The sequence below is a fragment of the Manis pentadactyla genome, chromosome 5 (genome assembly GCF_030020395.1).
Source record: "Manis pentadactyla isolate mManPen7 chromosome 5, mManPen7.hap1, whole genome shotgun sequence".
NCBI lineage: Eukaryota > Metazoa > Chordata > Mammalia > Pholidota > Manidae > Manis > Manis pentadactyla.
Window position 1 is genome coordinate 130,775,143 of NC_080023.1, and position 20,470 is coordinate 130,795,612.

Consider the following 20,470-nt stretch of genomic DNA (forward strand, 5'->3'; position numbering starts at 1 on the left):
AAATTATGGCATGATGGTTTATGGAAAAATAAAGTCATTAAAGTGTACTTCCTTCTGCATTAATCCATTTACTTGCACAAAGGGAGTTAAGGTGACTTATACAAAAAAAAATGGTATAAGACAAAAACCATGGAAAACAATAAAAATATAATGAAGCACACAAAAACAAAGAAAATTATAATTAAAATGAAAATATTAGATTGAAAGAACTACAGTATAAGCTTAAAAGTTCCTTTTACTGGGATTTATAGTCTTTTCATTTAAAGAGCCCCAGCCCCCAACTTTCTGGGGAGGGAGAATTAGCCCAGCACAATGGTCAACACTGACAATTAAGAAACAGGGACATTTGGGAAAGAAGGAATTTAGGGTATCTCCTGTGGTATTTAGTAATAGGTTACCATCATGACATGCCAAGTACAATCCAAGGGCCTGCAAGAGCCAGCGTCTTGCTGGTGGCCAGCACATACCTGTAGTAAAGACTCTTCAAAATTTTTGTTCGTTAAGTGTTGAAAAAGTATCGGCTCATCCTGACCTGTTGACAGCTTGTTACAAAGCACCAGAAACCTTAAAAGAATGGCTGCCAGTGCCTGAACACAACACTGGCCCCTGCCTTGGATCCCCAGGCACTGGCTTCACGTGCAAAATCTGCCCTTGCTTACCTGGCAGCTGTGATACAGAAGCACCTGCCTTTTGGAATGTGTCTTCAGTTTGATTTGTATTATCCTGAAGGGTAGACTGCTTCAGCAACTGGTAGGCTTTTGTTTCTAGAGATTATAAAAAGGCACAGGTAACTGGATATCCACATGCAAAAGAATAAAGTTAGATTTTATATCATACACAAAAATCAACTCAAAATAGATTACAGACTTAAATTCAGACCTCAAACTATTAAATTCCTATAAGATGACTCAGGAGAAGAGCTTCAGGACATTGGATCTGGCAAAGGTTTCTTGGATTTGGCACTAAGAGCACAGTCTGCAAAACAGCAAATAGACAAGTGGGACTGCAGTAAACTTAAAACTTGTGTGTATCACAGGAAATAGTGAAAAGGCAACCTACAGAATGGGAGAAAATGACTGAAATGATATATCTTATAAGGGGTTAATATCCAGAATATACAAGGAACTTCCGCAAGTTGATGACAACAACAAAACCTGATTAAAAACTGGGCAGAGACACATGGTGTGTGTGTGTGGGTCACAGGGAAGAAAACGCAGCACAGAGAAGACCAGTAGTGACTGTGGCATCTCACTATGCCCATGGACAGAGACTGCAATGGGGAGGGGGGACTTGATAATATGGGTGAATGTAGTGACCACAGTGTTGCTCATGCAAAACCTTCATAAGAGTGTATATCAATGATACCTCAATAAAAACATAAAAACAAAGAAACTGGGCAAAGGACTTGAGAAGCCATTTCTCCAAATAAGATGTACAAATAGCCAAAAAAGATGCCCACATCACTAATCATCAGGGAAATTCAATGAGGTATCACTTTGCATCCATCAGGATGGCCACTATCAGGAGCAGATAGTAACAAGTACAGACAAGGATGCAGACAAGCAGGAACCCTCACACACTCCTGGTGGGAAAGCCGAACTGCAACCATTATAGAACATGGCATTGAAGTTCCTCAACAAATCACAAATAAATTACCATATGATTCAGCAATCCCACTTCTGGTTTTATATCCAGAAGAACTGAAAACAGGATCGTGAAGAGATACTGGTCTACCTATGTTCACTGCAGCATTATTCAGAATAGTCAAGAGGTGGAAGCAGCCAAAATGTCAATCAACAGAAAAATGGGAAAGGAAATGTGGTATATACATACATGGAATACTATGTAACCTTAGAAAAGACAGAAATCCTGTCACATACCACATGTATGAACCCTGAGGACAGTATGCTAAGTGAAATAAGCCATTCACAGAAGGGCAAGTACTGTATGACCCCACTCATCTGAAGTATCTAAAGTAGTCAAAATCATAGAAACAGAAGTAGAAAGGTAGTTACCAAGGGCTGGGGAGAAGGGGGAAGGGGAATCACCAGTTAGTGGGTACAGTGTTTCAGTTCTCCAAGATGAAAAAGCTCTGGAGAGCTATCTGTTGCATAACAATGTGAATATACTTAACACCACTGAACTATATACTTAAAAATAGTTAAGATAGTAAATTTTACATTATGTTTTTTACCACACATAAAAAAGAAAAAAGAGTAGTAAGATATCCTAATTTTTCCATGACAGTTAAGGTCTATGCCTACTTTTCCAGTAAAATTATTAATAGAATCCCCTTTTGTTATCAAAAGTTTCCTAGTTTAGATATAAATTATATTGCCATCTTACTTAAGAGACACAGACTCCAAAGGCAATGTGTTGGCATAGTTTGGGTACTGACACACACACACAAGAACTGTAAGAAACATTTGAACACTGATATTGATAAATTATTATTAATTGTTTAAGTTGTGAAATAAGAGATGTAAAATATTGTATTTTCTATTGCCCAGAGGGCAGTTTATCAAATTCTTCCTACAATGTTAACACATTTAAAATTCATACAAATTATTTTTTTGACTGTCACTTTTTAGAAATCCTGATTAAAAAAACAAAAATTGAATTGAACCAATGTTTCAAGACTCGAAGACAAGTTGTGTGTTTATTGAGGTGGCCTGATTCCAGTCATTATTTTGACTGGGTCTGTGGACATGTTCAACATCACAGTAAAATGGTTTGTCTCCACTGCAGGCCTTACAGGAGCCTCACAGGGAAGAACCAGAATAGACAGCCCTGATTTCCTTGGCCGGCTGGTCACTCTGGAGCAGCCCCTGCCCTGGCTCTCAGGCTCTCACATTTGAGTGCAAGGCCTCTGGAAGAGGGCTGGGTGAGTGGCAGGAGGGTCAGGAAGGTTAGGAATAGCAGGATGAGCTCAGAGACCCACAGCTGAGAAAATCTGAGGCTTGTTGTGGGGATGGAGAGAAAACATTTGCAGGGAGCAAAGCCCGGAGCCCCAGAGAGATCAGCAGCAAAACTGGAGCTGGCTCAGGGCCACAGGGTGCTTCGGCCCTGTGGGGCTTCTAATGGTGACTGCTCTAAGTTAAAGCGGTGAGACAGTTGGAAAAAACAATAAACAAAAACCAAGTAAAGGACCCGAGTGACACAACCTCTCCTATTACTTCAAGCCTCAATGGTTCCTGTAGAAAAGGAGGGGAGAATTAGAATTTCAGCACAGATGTAACAAAATAGTATCCATATCCATATCTTCAATGAGGCCAGAAATAAAAGGATCCCTGCTGTCAGCACCAGAGGCTGGCAACAGGCTCCATTCTTGCTTTCTCTGGCTCAATTGAAGAACTTAACCACAAGCCCCTTATTACTGGATTACAACTACTGTCGCACTGAAGAATAAAAGTTCTCTTCTTGCCCTACTGAGAATCATTCAAGACAAAAACAAGTATTTAAAAGGAGCATATTTTAGAATATTAAATGCTATATAATTAAAATATATACAGATCAGGGACTCTTAACTCTGAAAATAATAAGTCTTAAGGCAACATTTTTTAACATTGCTCGGTTGTGAAATCAGTTTGGTGCATTAGAACTAGAATTTCAAAAAGTTTAATTAGGAACACATTAGATGCAGTGCATGAAGAAGGGGAAAGAAACTACTGCGTAATGTGTGTGTGTGTGTGTAGTATTGCCTGGGACAGAAAGTGACTCTTGCTCTAGGCTAGTCCCACTGTCTCAGGGTGTCCCAATAAAAGGGCATCATAGCCACTCCCAATTAATCTCAATGACTTACTTACTACTTCAAATTTGTTGTGAGGTTATTTTGGGAGAGAGGAAATATTAATAAAATCAAAGAGTGTCTGAATTCTAAATCGGTAACAAATCATTGTAAGAGAGGTGGAAATGTTCTGTTTTGTTTTTTATTTTACAGAGATCAACGAAAAGGTTTTTCAGCTTTTAGGATACAAGTCCAGATCATAATGACCATATACTACTTCTGCATTCGATTAAACTTTCAGGTCAAGGAAAAGATAGCAAAGACAGAACTTTTAAAAAAGAGAAAGAAATATAGAAGAAGAAAAAAGAACAGCTTCTTGATAAACAAAGACTCCTGGTGGCTGGAAGCTTAAATCAGGATTTCCTCTCTTCTACTGTCTTATGGAAAATAATTTGACTCCAGTGAGCTGGCTCTCTTGCTCTTCAGAAACCAGGGAAACATGTACCTTTTATTTTCAGGAGACGACTTTTGTGAAAAATGTCAAGCTAGTTTTTTGAGGTAATTTCAGATTTGGGGGGAATTAAATATTGTGTCCAAATATAAGACAGTACAGATATTACTATTGGTCTGAGTCTAGCAAAGCAGGAATATGATATAAATTCACTCTTGGCAGCAACAGACCGTTTTATTACTCTGGAAAAGAGAGGCCACTTTCATGCTCCACAGACTTTCCATCCCAGTTTCCTTCCCTTCCCCTTCCTCCTCGTTAGTTTTAAAAACTGAGGAATAGCTGACATATAACATTTTATTAGTTTCATATGCACATCATCATGATTTGATATCCATGTACATTGTGACATGATCACCACAGTAAGTCTAGTTAGTATCTGTCAGCATTACGGTTACATTTTTTTTTTCTTGTGATGAAGACTTAAAATCTGCCTTCCATTTCCTTCTTGGAGAACTTGGACTCTGTAACTGAGATGTGGCCTTTCCCTTCAAGGCTGCTCTGAGTCTGCTTGCAATTGTACAACAGTTTTGGAGGGAGAGGATTCATCTTTCCTGCTCTGTTCACCCAGACACCAACCCCCTTCCCATCATGGCTTCTCACTGGTACTGGATCCTTAAACCGGTTGTGGCCCTTCTCTAAGCAGAGAGTCGCTGAAGCCTGCCTGGGCATTCTTTTATCTGGGATACAGCTGCACTGACCTGAGCAACAGAGGGCTGGCAAAACCAAGCTGAGGACTGCTGGGCACACTGCCTGCCCCTATCCCCAGGCTTGCCTCTTCCAATGGTTTACAGGAGAAGTGGAGTTTAAAAGGTAAAAGGATTAAATGATTCACTCGGAGAAACAGACACTAACTGAGAAGGAGCAGAGACAATACAGAAGGTGGAGGAGCGAATCTGACAGTGGCTCCACACTGGGCGTCATTCTCCTGCTGTGTAACCTCACTCTCATCTTAGTCAAAAGAGCTACAAGACACAATATACTGAAGGCCGAGGAGATGGCCTAAAAATATTTGGTTAAAAAAATAATCAGCAGAGGTTAAAGGCTATATAGCCCTCACAGGCACCAGGGAAGAAGGGTTCAAGTACACAGATGCTGCAAACAGATGGGACATGTGGGGCTGTATGTGCAGACACTGTCTGGGGCCATGCAGGTGCCACACGCACATGCCTCTGTCGGGCAGGAGCAGTGGCAAGGGTGAGTCCCACAGCAGGCTAGAGAGCATGGGTACTGTCCAGCGGGACAACTGTTCTTTGGCTTTAGCCACTTGCTACCGGAGGGAAAGAGAGCCTCATCTTGCCACATTTCTGCCTTTTTAAAAAAGTAAAACAATGCACAGGCCAAAGAGAGCATACTTGCAACCTCAAAACTAGATAGTAGTGAGCAGTTTTTCTGCATTCACTAAAAGTGGCACAAGAACAGTTGAAGAAAATGTCAGCCAAGGGATACAATAGTCATATATTAGGAAAAACTTTCTCAAAGAGTTTAGACCCTGGACCCTGCCTCAAGGGAGGCTGCCTCAGATGCATGGAGATCTCCACAGCTGTCAGTATCAAATGGACCAGGTTCCAGACTCCTTGGAGGCAAGAGTTTGCCTTGTGCTATGGGTGCTCAGACAATTAAGATGTCCTTCTGGAGGAGCCTAGAAATCTTGGCCAGGATGTCAACTTCATAAAGCAAAAAAATAAAAAGGCAAAGGTATGGACATGTGACTGTGGTGACTCTGGCCCCGCCTTTTTGGAAGGAAGGATAGTGAAGAATCAAGCAGATGAAAGATGCACTGGGCTGCCCTGTGATGAGCAGCCCTGCAAACTCGTACTTATCCAACAAGTGAATGAACATGCCAAGGAGCAGAAATAATAAATCCAGAGGCTCAGATAACCTGTTATAAATGGCAGGCACAAGGTTCACACAGTCCAAGGTTCAAACAGTCTTGTCAACTGCAAGTAACCTGAAGTCTGCAAATCCAAGGACTGGGTGGCCCTTAAGGCTTCACTTTCTGTCTAGCCTGTGGCTTAGATCTCAGAGAACCGCTTCCTTCCATGAGTAACATCAAGCTCTCAGAAACATATCAAGTAGGGCAAGGAATTAGAAAAACACGTATTTCTAGAGAATACCATTATTTCAATTAGAATCTTCTGGTACACACAGAAACAAATACACACACATGCAAGCTTTCAGTTATTGGGATCTCAGTCAAGCATCTTAACACTCAAATCTGTGTCAAGATTTAGTTGAAAAAGTAGAAAACATTGCAATTTAAAACATAAAATAAGGCAAGGGGTCCAAGTGGTTAAAATCTATCCCTGGCTATTCATTCCAGACTGATGACACAATGAGATAAATATATTTTCCCTACTTTGCTACATAAACTGGCCAACCCAGTCATCCATCTTTCTGAAAGTGGTGAAGGATCACTGAGATTGCATTTTTCTTTTTGATGTGCATTTTTTTGTCTAGAAAATGGAAACTGCTAGAGAAATGAGGTGAAAACATGCTGAATAAAGGGTGGTAGGAGAGAGATGTTGCTTAGGAGGGGAGAAAGAAAAAGCTTCAACTTCTTATCTTTTATTCTCTTTTATATGCAAATGTACACCTGCTAAAATACTTCTAAATCTACAAATAAAAGGAAAGAAAATATCTGATGAACACGTGCTTTTAACAACCCATTACACGCACCACAGAAACGCCTGCTTTGCTAGGCTCTCAGGGGCGCCTCCCAGGCAGTGTGCTTTCGTAGAGATCCCTGGTGGAAAAGAGGAGAGTGCCGCCTGGCCCGGGAAAGGATTAACAAAGGGAGATGCAAACAATACTATCACTACAGCTAGAAAAAAATGACCTTGACTGACAAAGAACTGGGCGTCTTCAAGTAAGGAAGGGTAATTACAATTCCTGCATGAAGTGTGTAGAAATTTTAAAATTAAATTTGAAAGCTGTTTCCTGCGCAGAGCTCCCAGGGCTCTTATGCCTCACAGATCTCTGTACACATGCAGCTGTGTCCTCACCGTGCTGTATGTGCTGCTGACACAGCAAACTCAACCATTTTGCAAAATAAAATAAAAATTTGGGGGACAGTTCTAATATTAATTCTAAAGAAAAATAGTATCACTTAAAATCCAGAAATAATCTGTCTATAATCTGCTCAAATGAAAATTAGAAAATATTAGGATAAGAGTGCTTTTTCAATACTGAAAATACAGAAAATTCATCTATACTTAGGATTTTTTTTCTCTGAAGGCCAGAAGTCTACGTGAAAATGAGATACATAGGTTAGATCCATAACCAGAATCACTTTTCCTGTCCAGACTTCTCTGCAATAAATTCCACTCCTCCAATAGTGCTGGGCTCACAGATCCATTGCCAAAGTCTCTCTGTACCCCATGGGCACAGCTGGCATGGAGAGGAGGCAAGGAACTCCGCATTCATATGAGTTGCCTGCAACTGCTTCAGAAACTAAGTGTTTATACCACATTCCTAACTTCTATCTATCTACTCAACAGTTACACCTGAAAATATATGCCAGCCTTGTAACCGACTTCTCACAAATGTTCCAAAACTGAAATAGTTTTTCTGGCATAACTTCCTACATAAATTTATAATTACAATGCTTGCCACTTAACACTGTTCAATCACAGGAGGTGAATTTTCAGCTCCAAAAGTCATTGAATATTTAACTTTTCAAAGATTGAGGATCAGGAAGGTTTTACTGGCATAATAAAATACTTCTTAAAACAATATTTTTAGCACTTTGAAATCAATGATTTATATAGTAGGAAGAATCAGAAATAAAGACAGTAACATAATTATTCTCATCACCTATAGTAGGGCCAGGATAATCACTGTAAGATGAACTGGATATTGGAAATGTAAAATATGAAGAAATCCCTCCTCATTCCCTGTAGTGGGTTAAGTAATGTTCTCCCAAAATTCATGTCCACCCAGAACCTCAGAATATGACCTTATTTGGAAATAGGTTCTTTGCAGATGTAATTAGTTAAGGATCATAAGGTGAAATCACCTGGATATACAGTGGACCAAAAACGCAATAGCCGGTGTCCTGATGGGAAGCGCGGTGGATGCAAAGACACAGGAAAAGCGATGTGAAGATGCAGGCAGAGATTGGGGTGGCACTACCAACCAAACCAGGAGTGCCAGGTGCTAGAACAGGCAGGGAGGGATGGATTCTGCCCTAGAGCCATCCATGGAGCCCAACCCTGTGACACTTTTATTTTAGGCTTCTAGCCTCCTGGACTGTGAGAGAATACCTTTCTGTTGTTTTAAGTTTGTGGTAGTTTGTTATAGCAACCCTAGTAACGTACTTCCCAATCCCCAATTTTATTAAAATATTTTAAGCCCAGCCTCTTCTCTCTCCACTTGAGTCTCTGTGTGAACTGAGCATGTTTCACAACATGACCTAAAAGAGCTCTTTCAGTGTTGGAACCTGTGCTCTGTGGTTCCCAAACCTGGGGAAGTGGCTGGATGTGTTATTAAAGATTGATGCCTGAGTTCCCCTCACCCCTAAGGTTCTGAAGTCAATGGTGTGACTGGGTCATAGATGTTTTAAAACCACATGGGCTTCTCCTATGCAACCACCAGGGAGAATTTCTCTAGGTACTTAGGAGCTAATTTCTTTGAATGCAAGAGCATCTAGTCAAGAGCTCTCCATTCTTTAATGACCACATTAAATAAACACTACCTCTGTGCAATATCATGAGTGAGGCATGCTTGCTGTGGTGAGCAGCGGGCAGCAGCCACATGGAAGGCGGCCCAGCGGCCTGACTGTGCCATAGAAACAGCACCATCCACGGGGACTGCAATGGATAATCCAGCAGCATATGGTGGTTCCCTTAGTTTTACATGAGTTAGGAGGGCTTTCTATCCAGGTGCAGCAGGTAGCATGTTTTTACTAATTCTTGTGCATTTCTGGGACAAGACAGCAGAGATACATTCTTGGTAAAGCCTCAGTAGTGGAGGTGTTATGCCACTGTACCCTGGCAGTCCAATGTTGTCACTGCAGTCTTTTCTCCCAGGATAAATCTAGTTACCAATAACAACCTGGCCCCTGTACATTTCTAGCCCTTTTCAATTTGATGTAAAACTCAAGCAGTAATGTTTTGGGAAGCACTGCCCAGAACCCCAAGTGGCAGCCTTCAAATCTATGCTGACCTCCCACAAAGTTTCTAAATGGATGCACCTTAGTATGACCTTGAATATTTCAGCTTGCCAAAGAGTATCAGTGAGAAATGGCACAGCCAGGCAACCACTTTCAACACAGCTTGACCAAGAGAATTGGTGTCAAAAGAATGAGAGGCTGAATGGACATTCTTAGAGGCTTAATCCTCTTGAGGTAAAAGCTGAGAGCCCTTTTCACATGGAGCTTAAGGAGATGAGTTTTGCCAGGATGGGCACGTGGGGTGGGAAAAGTATTGGTGGAGTGAATGACTGAAAAAGATAGTATTCTGGCCTCAATCAACAAGCATTTAAGGGTAACTCCTTAATGCTCTCATTTTTATTCATTTATTTGATAAAATGAGTGCCCACTGTGTGCCAGATAATGTTTTAGGAGATGGATTTCCATGACATTTAACATAAGCTGAATCATTTGCTAAAACTAGAACTCACTTACCTCTCATAGGTGAATTGAGTGTGAATACAAATCAAACTGCCAGTGTGGAAAATTTCACTTTGGGAGTATAAGTAGTTCTGGGGGAGACTCTCTCTCATAACCTAGGTAAGCACTGCTTTAATCCTGGCCTAAACATTTCAGGGAAACACTGACCTGAATATCCGACTACCTGCATGTGCTCTCAGGCCCAGGTGTCCTCAGGCTAGCCCTCGTTATAAAGGGCATACCTGTGGTATAATCTGCACTGGGAAAGCCTTGCAAGCTGCTCCTCTCTAGGCCTAACATGGTAGAAGGGAAGGTATGGCTTCGTCCATCACTGCTCTCCCAGCATCCTTGCAGAGCTCATGTTCAGTTATGATATACGCTGACAACTGATCCAGACATCCTGAAGTTGCCTCTCTTGCAAAATGCAAGAGGCAGGGTGGTAGTATAGAAGGAGTTCAGGCTTAAATCCTAAAGTCTGAGTTCAAGATATAACACACTATCTCTATGGCCTTGAGCAGGAATCTTTTATCTGCTTTTGTTTGGACCATTTGTAGACTGAGCTACTGATGTTGACCCCACAGGACTGTTGTTAGATTAGAGATGATGGAGGCCTAGTGAAGGCAGGGACCCAGTCTTTTGCCATCCCTGGTATTCCCAGGAGTCAGCCCAAGTAAAGGGGTAATATATGTACAAATGATACACTTTTTCTTATATATATGCAAGTGATGTACTTTTTTTAATATATAGAAAACCACACATTCATAGATACCAAAATTCACCTTAGATTTCTGCCTGGATTCTTTAGTGTGAACAACTAGACTGAAAAAGGGGGTAGGTGTGTCAACAAGAGCAGATCATCCAGGCTGTCCGGATATTTGCTCTGGTGGTATATGGTGCATTTTGGGGGGTTGGGCATGTTTCTATGTAAATCTTAGCACAGGTTACAGGAACTAGAGCTATGACACTCACATTCCCCCAAGTGATGATTAACAAAGCAGATGCCTTCGGAGTGACAGCTGACTCTTAAAGGATGGGCCCCTCTGCCAAGAAGACCTGTTCAGCAGGGTGAGCAAGTAAGAAAAGGAAATGAAGAAATGAGATGTTGGCACATTTGATTCCTTGAACATGGAATGAGAATCACAGACTCAGCATTAGAGGAAATGTCAGGGTCCCCAGAAACGAGAATGCTGCCTTCTACAGTGCCCTCTACGAGTGGGTTCCTGCCAGGGTTCAAGCACCCAGCGCAAAATGTCACACCTGGAAGACACTCAGCTTGGTTTTGCTGAAATGAAAATCTAGACAGCTCTTCCGTTACTGAGCTGTGAATTTCTTCCCTGCAACACTTACAAACAGGGCCCCCTGAGCTACACTCTATAATTATGCACAATAAACATTCTGTGCGGGGCAGCCCCACAAGTATTTAAACAGGCTTCTGTGCCCTTCTCAGGTTAAATAAACTTCCCCACCACCTTCATCATTCTGAAAATGGTGTGACTTCAGAGCTTCCACCCATTCTGCCCAGCTTCCTAGAGCCTGCCCCAGGCTGCACCTGGGCCTCTTTCTCTACTATGTCCCTTCTGTACTATGGCTGTAATGCACACACAGAAGAACCCAGGCTGAAGAAGAGCACTTCTGGAGTGTCAAAAGTTACTACTGTAGGCTGCTAGTCATCAATTTAGGAAGTAGCTTTAACATATGACTTTCAATTATAACATTATCTGGATTTGGTTACATGAAAGTAGCCCAAAGTCTCATTATAAAGCAATTTCATCTACCAGGGGGGTTCCCACAAAAAGGAACGATAGGAAAACTAGCTGTCAGTGGGCAACTAGGTTGAAGATAATTTCAGTGTATTTATAAAACTGGTGCCCTCATTAAACATTTTTAAAAACATTCCACTTATAGGCATGCATATTCCCCAATATGTGTTTCATACAACATTAATCCTGTTGGTCATTTTATAGGAAGGATTCCATTTTTAAACAGAAGATAAGTCATTTGAAACTCTAGGTTCACATTTTTGAATGGTTCATTGACTGACAGTCTTCTAAAAGTCTTCAACAGGCTCCTGTGTATTGTGCAAGATGCAGAGGGGGAGAGATCATGCAGCCTTTGGCACCAAAATATGTATTCCTTGAAGTACCTTCTGGGTGGAACACCTCACAGGACAGACTTGGAGAAATTGCACCACAGGAAGACTGCCCAGCCATCGTGTGCCCTGTGATGTCCTCAGCTGTGAGCATGTGAGGACACGCAGGCACACTTATGGTGCATAAACACTTACAGGGGCGACATCTTGGCCTTGACCAAGAGCCACTTCATCAGCTTTTAGTGACTCTTCTCTAAGGGTTTCCTTGTGGGACTAATCAGAAGTGCCAAAAGTATCATGAATCTCTCCTCAAGATTCCTTTTTGACAAGGTAAACACCCTCCTGGATTCAAATCATCAATTGAAATCTCAAGTGGAAACTTCTTGCAGAAGTGCATACTCGTATTTCCAGCGAGTGCTGTCAGGGAGGAATTCTGGCAGCATGAGGCTTGGGCGGGTCTTGGCCCCGGTAGTTAACTGCAAGTCAGGAGGTGCAGTTCAGATGGCCCTCAGGATCTGTCTCAGGATTACTCTTTCTGTGCTACTGCACCCCCCGCCCCCTTGCTTTTTTCCTTCCTTGAGTTTGCCTTGTGAGGTTCCGTTTAACCAGATGTCACTTATTTGGAAATGCTGGGGATTGTGGGACTGGTGCAGGAGGCCAACACTACTACTAATGTGCACGTGAGTGTCACTGTAAATCACAGCAGACATGTACTGAGTGTCCAGTACATGCTTGGCACTTTTGCACACATGATCTCATCTGAACTTTAAGACAATCTTGCCAGGTAGTATGTCTGCTTTCCCAATACAAAGGCTCAGAGAGGTAGAGAAAGAGAGCAGGGAGAAAAGCTGACACTGGCAGCTGACTGCAAAGCCCAAGCTCAGCCACTGCATTCCTCAACCCCCAGAAGACAGCCTCTGGTATATATTTCCTTCACTTCGGAATATTCTAGATGGAATGCAGCCCATACAATAGGAAAGCCTCAGCAAACCATTATAAAGGGGGAGGGGACCTATCTTAAATCAAATTATATGCCTGCCTTACTCTACACCAAAGGCCAAATCTCCAAATAATTATGCTAAAAGATACAGAGATTTAATAAAGAGATCATGGTCAAGAAATTTAGAGATTAAACTAATACAATGTTATATTTCATCTCAACCTAAAAAAAAAACGGGTAAAAAATAAGAGATCAAAGTAGCTTCAGTGACAGACACCACGCAAGTATTAGGCAGAGCGAAGACCCATGAGGCGCTCAGAGACCGACTCACGAGGGGCCCGATGGGCGGGGCAGAGGAGGGTGCAGCAGCGCGACAGCGTGGCGATGCTCCAACACAGTAAATGGCTTTGAAATTTTTCTCATATCTCCCAAGTTATATTATATGTCTAACTTTGGTGTACAACAGGCACAACAGCATTTTTTAAAAAATTACCACCTACTGATGGATCAATCGCAGTTTATTGGAAGTACAATTTCTTGAAAAATCTCAATAGCGAATAGCCCTGATTACTTCTAGGCTCATTATACTTCTTTCTGCATGAAGAAAAGAAAGATCTGAAACCTGGTATTTAACTATCGCTTCTCTCCTAAAGAAATTCTGTGATAAAATAACATCTGCATTAATCTGTGGGAGCGCCACCTCCTGCAGCAGGGGTGACTGGGAAGAACACTGAAAAGAGAAGGAAGAATGGGCAACAAGATCATCTCCTGGTTTCTACCCACCAAGGCTTTATAATTTTAACTGAAATAAATTCAGAGGTCATTAGATACATCTGTATTCAAAGGTAAATGCAAGAGAAAAGCACCCAATGACTCTTGGTTATTTGCAGTTTGGGATCATCTTTACTGCTCCTATTAATAAAAAAAATAAAAGGAGACTCCACCAGAGTTTTCTTAAATGAAGAATAAAAATGCAATGAACATACCATGGGGAAGATGTTTGAAAGATAAAAAAACCTCTGTATTTTGGAGTGAAATATTATCTGATGCAGAATATATACAATAATTGCTCTGCTATAAACTCCTTTTTCAAAACCAGAGTTCATCACAGAAACACGGGCTTAAAAAAATTAACCATCAGGCCATGATTGTACTGCCATAAAAGCAAGCCATTCTTTCCTGCTTATAAACAATGAAACTACCACATACGCAGATGCACACTTCAATACCTCGGGGCAATGGTGTGTTTACTTGTATAAATATGTAAAGTCAGACCTCTGAATTTCTAATGAAGTAGTAGACCACTTTACAAAATAAGAAAGGTACTAGTAAATTTAGATGTATGACAAATAGAACTCTGTTCAGAATACTAATTACTATTGCTGATATTCTACAACCAAAAATAGTAATGACTTTCAGAGTCCGTCTAAACAAGCCTACAACATGTGCAGAAATCTTAAAAGGTTCTGATGAATTGCTAAAAGTTTTAAATTATCACATGAGATAACCACCTCCTTTTTTTGGTTAGTTTTAAGTTAACAGGTGCCAGGAAAGCTTCTTTTCTGACATGTTTTTTTTCCTGCTTTCATTTCAATGATACACATTCAATTATCACAGGAAAGAAAAGAGTAAAACCAGAAACATCTTTAGTTTGCCTTATAATGACTGGGTGCTCCCCATGGAGACTTACCTTTCCACACAGACGCAGGTGCTGAGGCTATGGGATGGGGGATGCTCACATGTGTAGATGTCTAACATGATTATGAAGAATTCAAGAGACTCGGTTATTTTCCACCTTAGTTTATGTTAACATAAGCTCGCATGTTATGCTCTCATGATTAATCTCCTGCTCCAGCATACAGTAGTTGAACATACTTGCCCTCAGCGGAGTCCACAAACCACTAACCTAGAATGTTCTGATTATGCAGTAAGGTCAAGTACTGTGAAACTCTTGGGCAAAAGCAACCGTACCTGTGATTGGAATCTTCGCTGCTGTGCTTTCTTCCTGGCTCGCCTCTTCGCAGCCACTTGAAACTTCTAAAAACCAAACATGAGATAATAAAAAAGTATTTCAAGGATGCATTTTTGAAATAGATCTTTGTTTGCCTTTTTTAAACTGCCATTCCTTTTATTTTCACTGCCTCCTCACCTCCATTTTTTGGCCAGCTTATTTTTTTTGCCTGAAATAGTACTATTCCTGAAAGGAAATCTATTCCAAATCTAAGCTATCTCTATGTTGCATTTATGCAAAATAATTTAGCCTGACATCCATCCAATTTGGGTTGGGCTTAAAACAAGTTAGCCTCAAATCCTGTGCATGTATATCAACTTCTGAGTGCATCCTGAGCAACTCAGTGTTGTCCTGGAAATACCATTATAGCAGTTTACTGGCATGTCTGAATAGTAAGGCTAAAATAATTACAATTTCTGGATACTAAGAATTGGTTATTAAATTCTGGGGTCATAAATTCATTGATTCTTAATTTGTTTAGATGCTTAAAGACTTTTATAATTAAAAAGAATGTTTACAAATTAAATTTTTTCATTACTTTATGGAATCATCTTCATCTTTGTGGGATGATCAAAATTAGCTGCTGCCAAGAGATTAGTTTTAAGATTTCATAACTTATAAGACTTATTTTATTAGAAATTCAGCAGAACTGCAGACCTACAGTTAGGTTTTATATTCCTGTTAGACTGAATGAAAACATATATATTTATTGGAAGGTGGTATAAAACAAGTAACATGCATAATAAGATCAGAGATATTCTTGGCCTTATTTTATAGGTATACCTTGAAAATGAGGGTGTTGGTTGACTCTAAATGCATTTGCTCTGTGGACAGACCCTCTAACAATAGTTACCTTGTTCCCTTGTAAGAACACTGTGGAGCCATAGAGCGGGTTTTGCTTCCTTTATTCCACTATTGTCATTCAGAATAGATGGCAAGCTGCAAGATGATTCATTACTGTGAATAGCTGACCTATAGTCACACTCTTCTGTAAGGGCTTTTTTCAATAATGCTGTTGCCTACAGTGTTTAAAAGAAAAGCACAAAGAAATAAAAACAAACTCTAGCCACATTCCCCTTGGTCTCAAACCCAGCCTTATAAAAATATAATTTTAGTTTGTTTAAGCTTTACCTGCAACTTAATTTGTTTCCCAACATTTAGCTGAAATTAAAATGTCTTCAAGACAAAATAATACTTGATTAGTTTTCAGTAAAATTTAATTCTTTATACAACTTACACTTGCAATAATACATTTTTTGAGGACAGAATCTTACATAATGCAGAGGTATTCTACTTGTGAAGAATGTATATGAGATGTGACCACCTCTGCTAATCTGGGCTGGTTTATCCAAGATTTGCTCTTTCATTGCTGGAATCCTCTTTTTCAGGCACAACAAAACAGTTGGTTTGGAATGAGAAAGAGATCTGGAAAAATGTGACCTTGAGGTATCCCCATCCTTTTAGAAATGACCCCTAAACTTCCCTAAATGGGAAGACTGTGGCTGAGGAGAATTCGCTGAAGCAAAAAGAGAGCTGACCTTACTTGAACCATAATCTTTAATCAAGGATAAGGATGCTTAGTCCGCTAAGTCTGCTGGGGAGCTTGGGAAACTCAGCTGCCACACCGCCTGTTTTCAAAGGGCCCTGAATTGTCCTACATTACTTCACATGTCCTGGGTGGGCAGGGAGGTGTGCACAGGTTTGATCACAGCCAACTTGAGAGGTGAAAAAAAAGTGGCATTAACAGGACAGGCTAATACCCAGGTCTCTTAATTTCCAGGTCAGCACTCTTCCCCCAAGAAGTAAAAATATATTGGTGACAAGAGTTAAACCACCAATGATGACATTGTCTTGCTGCCAGAGGGGGAGTTTCTCTTCCCTTCCTTCTCAGAAGCAGTGATTTGTCCAGGCGTTTGGGAGAGGACATGGTGGTGCTGACCTTCGACTTGTATCTGACAACAGTGATAAATGCACAGCAGTGTCCAACCCAATCCATGGGAAGTGAACATGAGATTCTGTAAGTCAACATGAAGAGCAGAATTGGACAAAACCTCACAGGTCATCATTAGTACAAGAGCAAAGTGGTAAGAAGACACAATTATCTAGTGAACAAGGAGGAAAATAATACTCTCTCCTTGTGATTAATATGAAGGAAGCTGAAGATATCCTGACAAGGAGAATTAGAATCCCTGAGGAAGAACGTAGAAGATCTACCCTTGTGAATTTGGCTTTGAACATACCTTGAGGCCACTGCCATAGGCCTTGACATCCCTGCAAGGCTCTTGCCCTCTGCTCTCCCTAGGACTGGCTGGCCTCCTGGATCCCTGGCCTATCCTAGGGACTGGGGCACCTGCCTGCAGGTGATTGAGGAGTTCTGATTTCCTTGGCTAAAGGACGTGGCATCAAGTTAGACTCGCAGTCAGGACTTGTCTGTAGTGCAGTTCTAGTAACCAGGTGCTTTTCCTGCATTTGTACAAAGCAGTCCCTGGATTTTACTCCAGTTGTGATAACGTCTGTTGGGATGATGTGCACCATATTCCTGTTTATGAAGACTGGAGTTCGGGTATAGAGCCCTGCCTTTGAAGCCCAGGCCAGGGCTGGTTCCCATTGCTGGATGCCACAGTGCCCCAATCCCAGATGACTGCGTGGACCACTGCTTGACCTCTGCTTTCAAAATCTGTCCATAAAGAGGGGAGTGAAGAGTAGCAACACCTCTTTGCACTGCCATCTCTCAACCATCAGTGTGGTTTGTGGACCATCCAGGCAGGTCTCATTTCTAGATCCACACCCATCCTGATCTAGTATGTCTGTTCCCACAGAGAGTTAAGCTCCTGTCCTGTGTGCCCAATGATCCTGAATATATGAAAAGCATTTCAGAATATGAACAAAAAGAACTGGCTCAAATTCTGTAGGGAAAGCTATAGTTTTCTTTTTCTGATATTTAAAGTAATTCTAAACATTCTGAAAGATTATCAAATATGTATTTCCTTCCTTGCCTTTATGCAATAGCTGTGCCTAATAATTTCTTGGCATGAATTCATAATAGCCATTGTCTTAACATACATTTGAAGAATGAAATTGTTGAAGGACTGTCAAAGCTTTCTGTACTTTTTACTACAGAATTTGCAGATAATGGAAACTGTTTTGGATTGTCAGTGACTCAGACTGCTTCTCACCAGTCCCTCAACAGTGATGCGCGTTTATCTCACTTTTTTGCGCATCCCTTTCACATAAGACCCTCTTTTGCTTCAGCTGGGTTCCAACTGGGCTTCGAAAAAACAGAATAAAATGCAGTAATAATACTGCAAATGTCTTTCTAATAAGTCCTTGTGAGCTTGCTAATATCACCACCCGTGTTACTGGTCCTGCAATGAGCACTAGTTTTATCATGGTGAGGTTAAAGTGAAGTGGTGGGCATATCACAGGTTTTCACTTATTTATTTCATCCCATTTATCTTCACTACTCAGTACTTGTATCTCTAGGATTTCTCTTACTCTTTTAAGAGACATTTATAAAAGGACTCATTTTAAAAGATAATTCTACAGATGATTTCTCAAAGATGACTATTCTATAAGGATCTTGATGGATGGTCAAATATTACAATGTAAGAATGGTTGGCCTGACTTTACTGGACCATGGAGCCAACAGAGAGGGCAGGAGATCTGACCAATGGGTCATCTATAAAGCAATCCACACTCTAAGTCCCTAACAAACAGGGAATAATGATAAGCAGGGACAGAAACAAAACTCAGCATCAAACAAGGAATGGTCAGAAGGTTTCTTGTTAAAAGCAACTTCTGCAGAGCCAGGAAAAACATCTGTAATACATTCTCAAGACATCCTGTTTGCAGATCTTTTAGAAAGGTGTATTTCTAGGGAAGGCCCCATGTGAAGGAGCATGCAGTCTGAGATTGACAATAATAACTTATATCTTCAAAGGAACAAAAGCCCAGAGCAGAGTGAGCATGCCACTTTGAACATACCACACTGGGACTGAATGAGTTCTGTGAATCGGAGCTCTCTATCTGAAATATGCCACCAGACAACAATTTACCATGGGCCTCATGATAGTGCTTACGAGTAGACTATGCTTGGGTTTCATCTTCTCTATTGGCTAATAAAGGCTCTCAGATTTCATATATTTGGAGCCTAGGAGGAGACTGGAGACTGTCTCACTGTTCTCAGCAGTCTGAAGCCTCAGTTAATACCAACAAACTAGTCCCTCAATTTTCTGCCTTTCCAGGAGCCAGGAGAAAGACCTTGGGAATTTCGTGCCAAGGCACATGCCACTCGCAGAATGACTGCTGGTGATATTTCTGTATTTCAGGTCTTGAAAAGATAAATTGTCCTATGAGTTACACTTAGCAGGAAACCTAGAATTATTGGTTCAATTCTACTAGAATTTTTCTCAAAGTTCACTTTAAATATGGATCCTGTTAGGCCTACAACCCCAAGAGTCATCTAGCCTGACTCTTAATTTATATCCAGAAACGTATCAACTGTGATATTCAAATGCATAAATGGATGAAGATATTAATAGAAAAGACTTTGGTCCAAAATACCATTAAGAAAAATGAAAGATAAAAATAAAATTGCTCAAAGTATTGCAACAAATTATACAAATGTATATAAAAAGAGTTCTTACAAGCCAAAAAAAAATAATATTACTAACCTAATAGAAAAAGGAGCAAAGAACATGAACTGACAAATTATTAAAGAAATATAAATGACTAACAAATAGGTAGGGGTAAAGTTTGACCTCAATTGTAATATAAAGGTCAAATGAACAAAAAAACCCCAGAAGTCATTTGTACTTCTCAATTTCATGCTCCCCCCAACCAAAAAAAGTTGATAGTATCCTGTGGATAAAATGAGAGTTCTTGTGGCCAGGATTCTCACCTGGCCATGGTTGACTAGCTCACTGCACACCTGTGGGCAATACATGGCTGCTGACTCTATAAAAAAGAGCTCCGCCCAGTGCTCTGGGCGAGACACAGTGGCAGGGATGCAAGGCTGCAGGAGAGCAGAGCAGAGGCTGGAGTGGTGGCAGTGCCGAGGACAGAGGCCCAGAGGACAGCTGTGTGGGATGACTGTGCAGAGAGGCCCAGAGGACGGCTGTGCAGACAGAGGGGCCCAGAGGCAGAGACTGGCTTGCTGCATACAGACTTGCTCTGAGTGAATGGGATTCTAGTGACTGACCTGCCACCTGAAAATAAAGTTGGGTATAACCCTTTCACCCCAAGAACATTTTGCTGTCATTTTCTTTGGTCACATTGAATCCATAGTGAACTTGTCCAGGGTTGAAACGCATTAGCAAGACATATCCAGTTTCATAAAGAGCTCAGAGAAATGATATTTTCACTCATTCCTGGTAACTCTGAAGACACTGTGAGGCCTGGCAGTGCACAGCATGAGCTGAGAGGTGCATGTACCTTTAGACCTAACAATTCTACATCTAGGAGTTCATTCTAAGTTGATAGCATAGATATTTGCAAAAACTGAATTGCTTAGATGTTCTTTGAAACTTTTTTACTAGAGAAAAAATTAAAAACAGCTTAAATGTTCAACAACAGGAGCCAAGTT

The 20,470-nt window shown here is 40.9% G+C and overlaps 1 protein-coding gene across 8 annotated transcripts in view; it reads right to left on the bottom strand.

Moving 5' to 3' along the window:
- Positions 1–20,470, bottom strand: part of KIZ (kizuna centrosomal protein) — a 146,518-nt gene that overhangs the window by 13,398 nt on the left and 112,650 nt on the right. For all 8 annotated transcript variants that reach the window (XM_057502671.1, XM_057502668.1, XM_057502669.1 and 5 more), the window contains 3 exons: positions 15,740–15,905; positions 14,847–14,912; positions 660–764 (listed from right to left, as the gene is read on the bottom strand). In XM_057502671.1, coding sequence (XP_057358654.1) covers positions 660–764; positions 14,847–14,912; positions 15,740–15,905 — 337 coding nt within the window. The remainder of the gene's footprint in view (positions 1–659; positions 765–14,846; positions 14,913–15,739; positions 15,906–20,470) is intronic.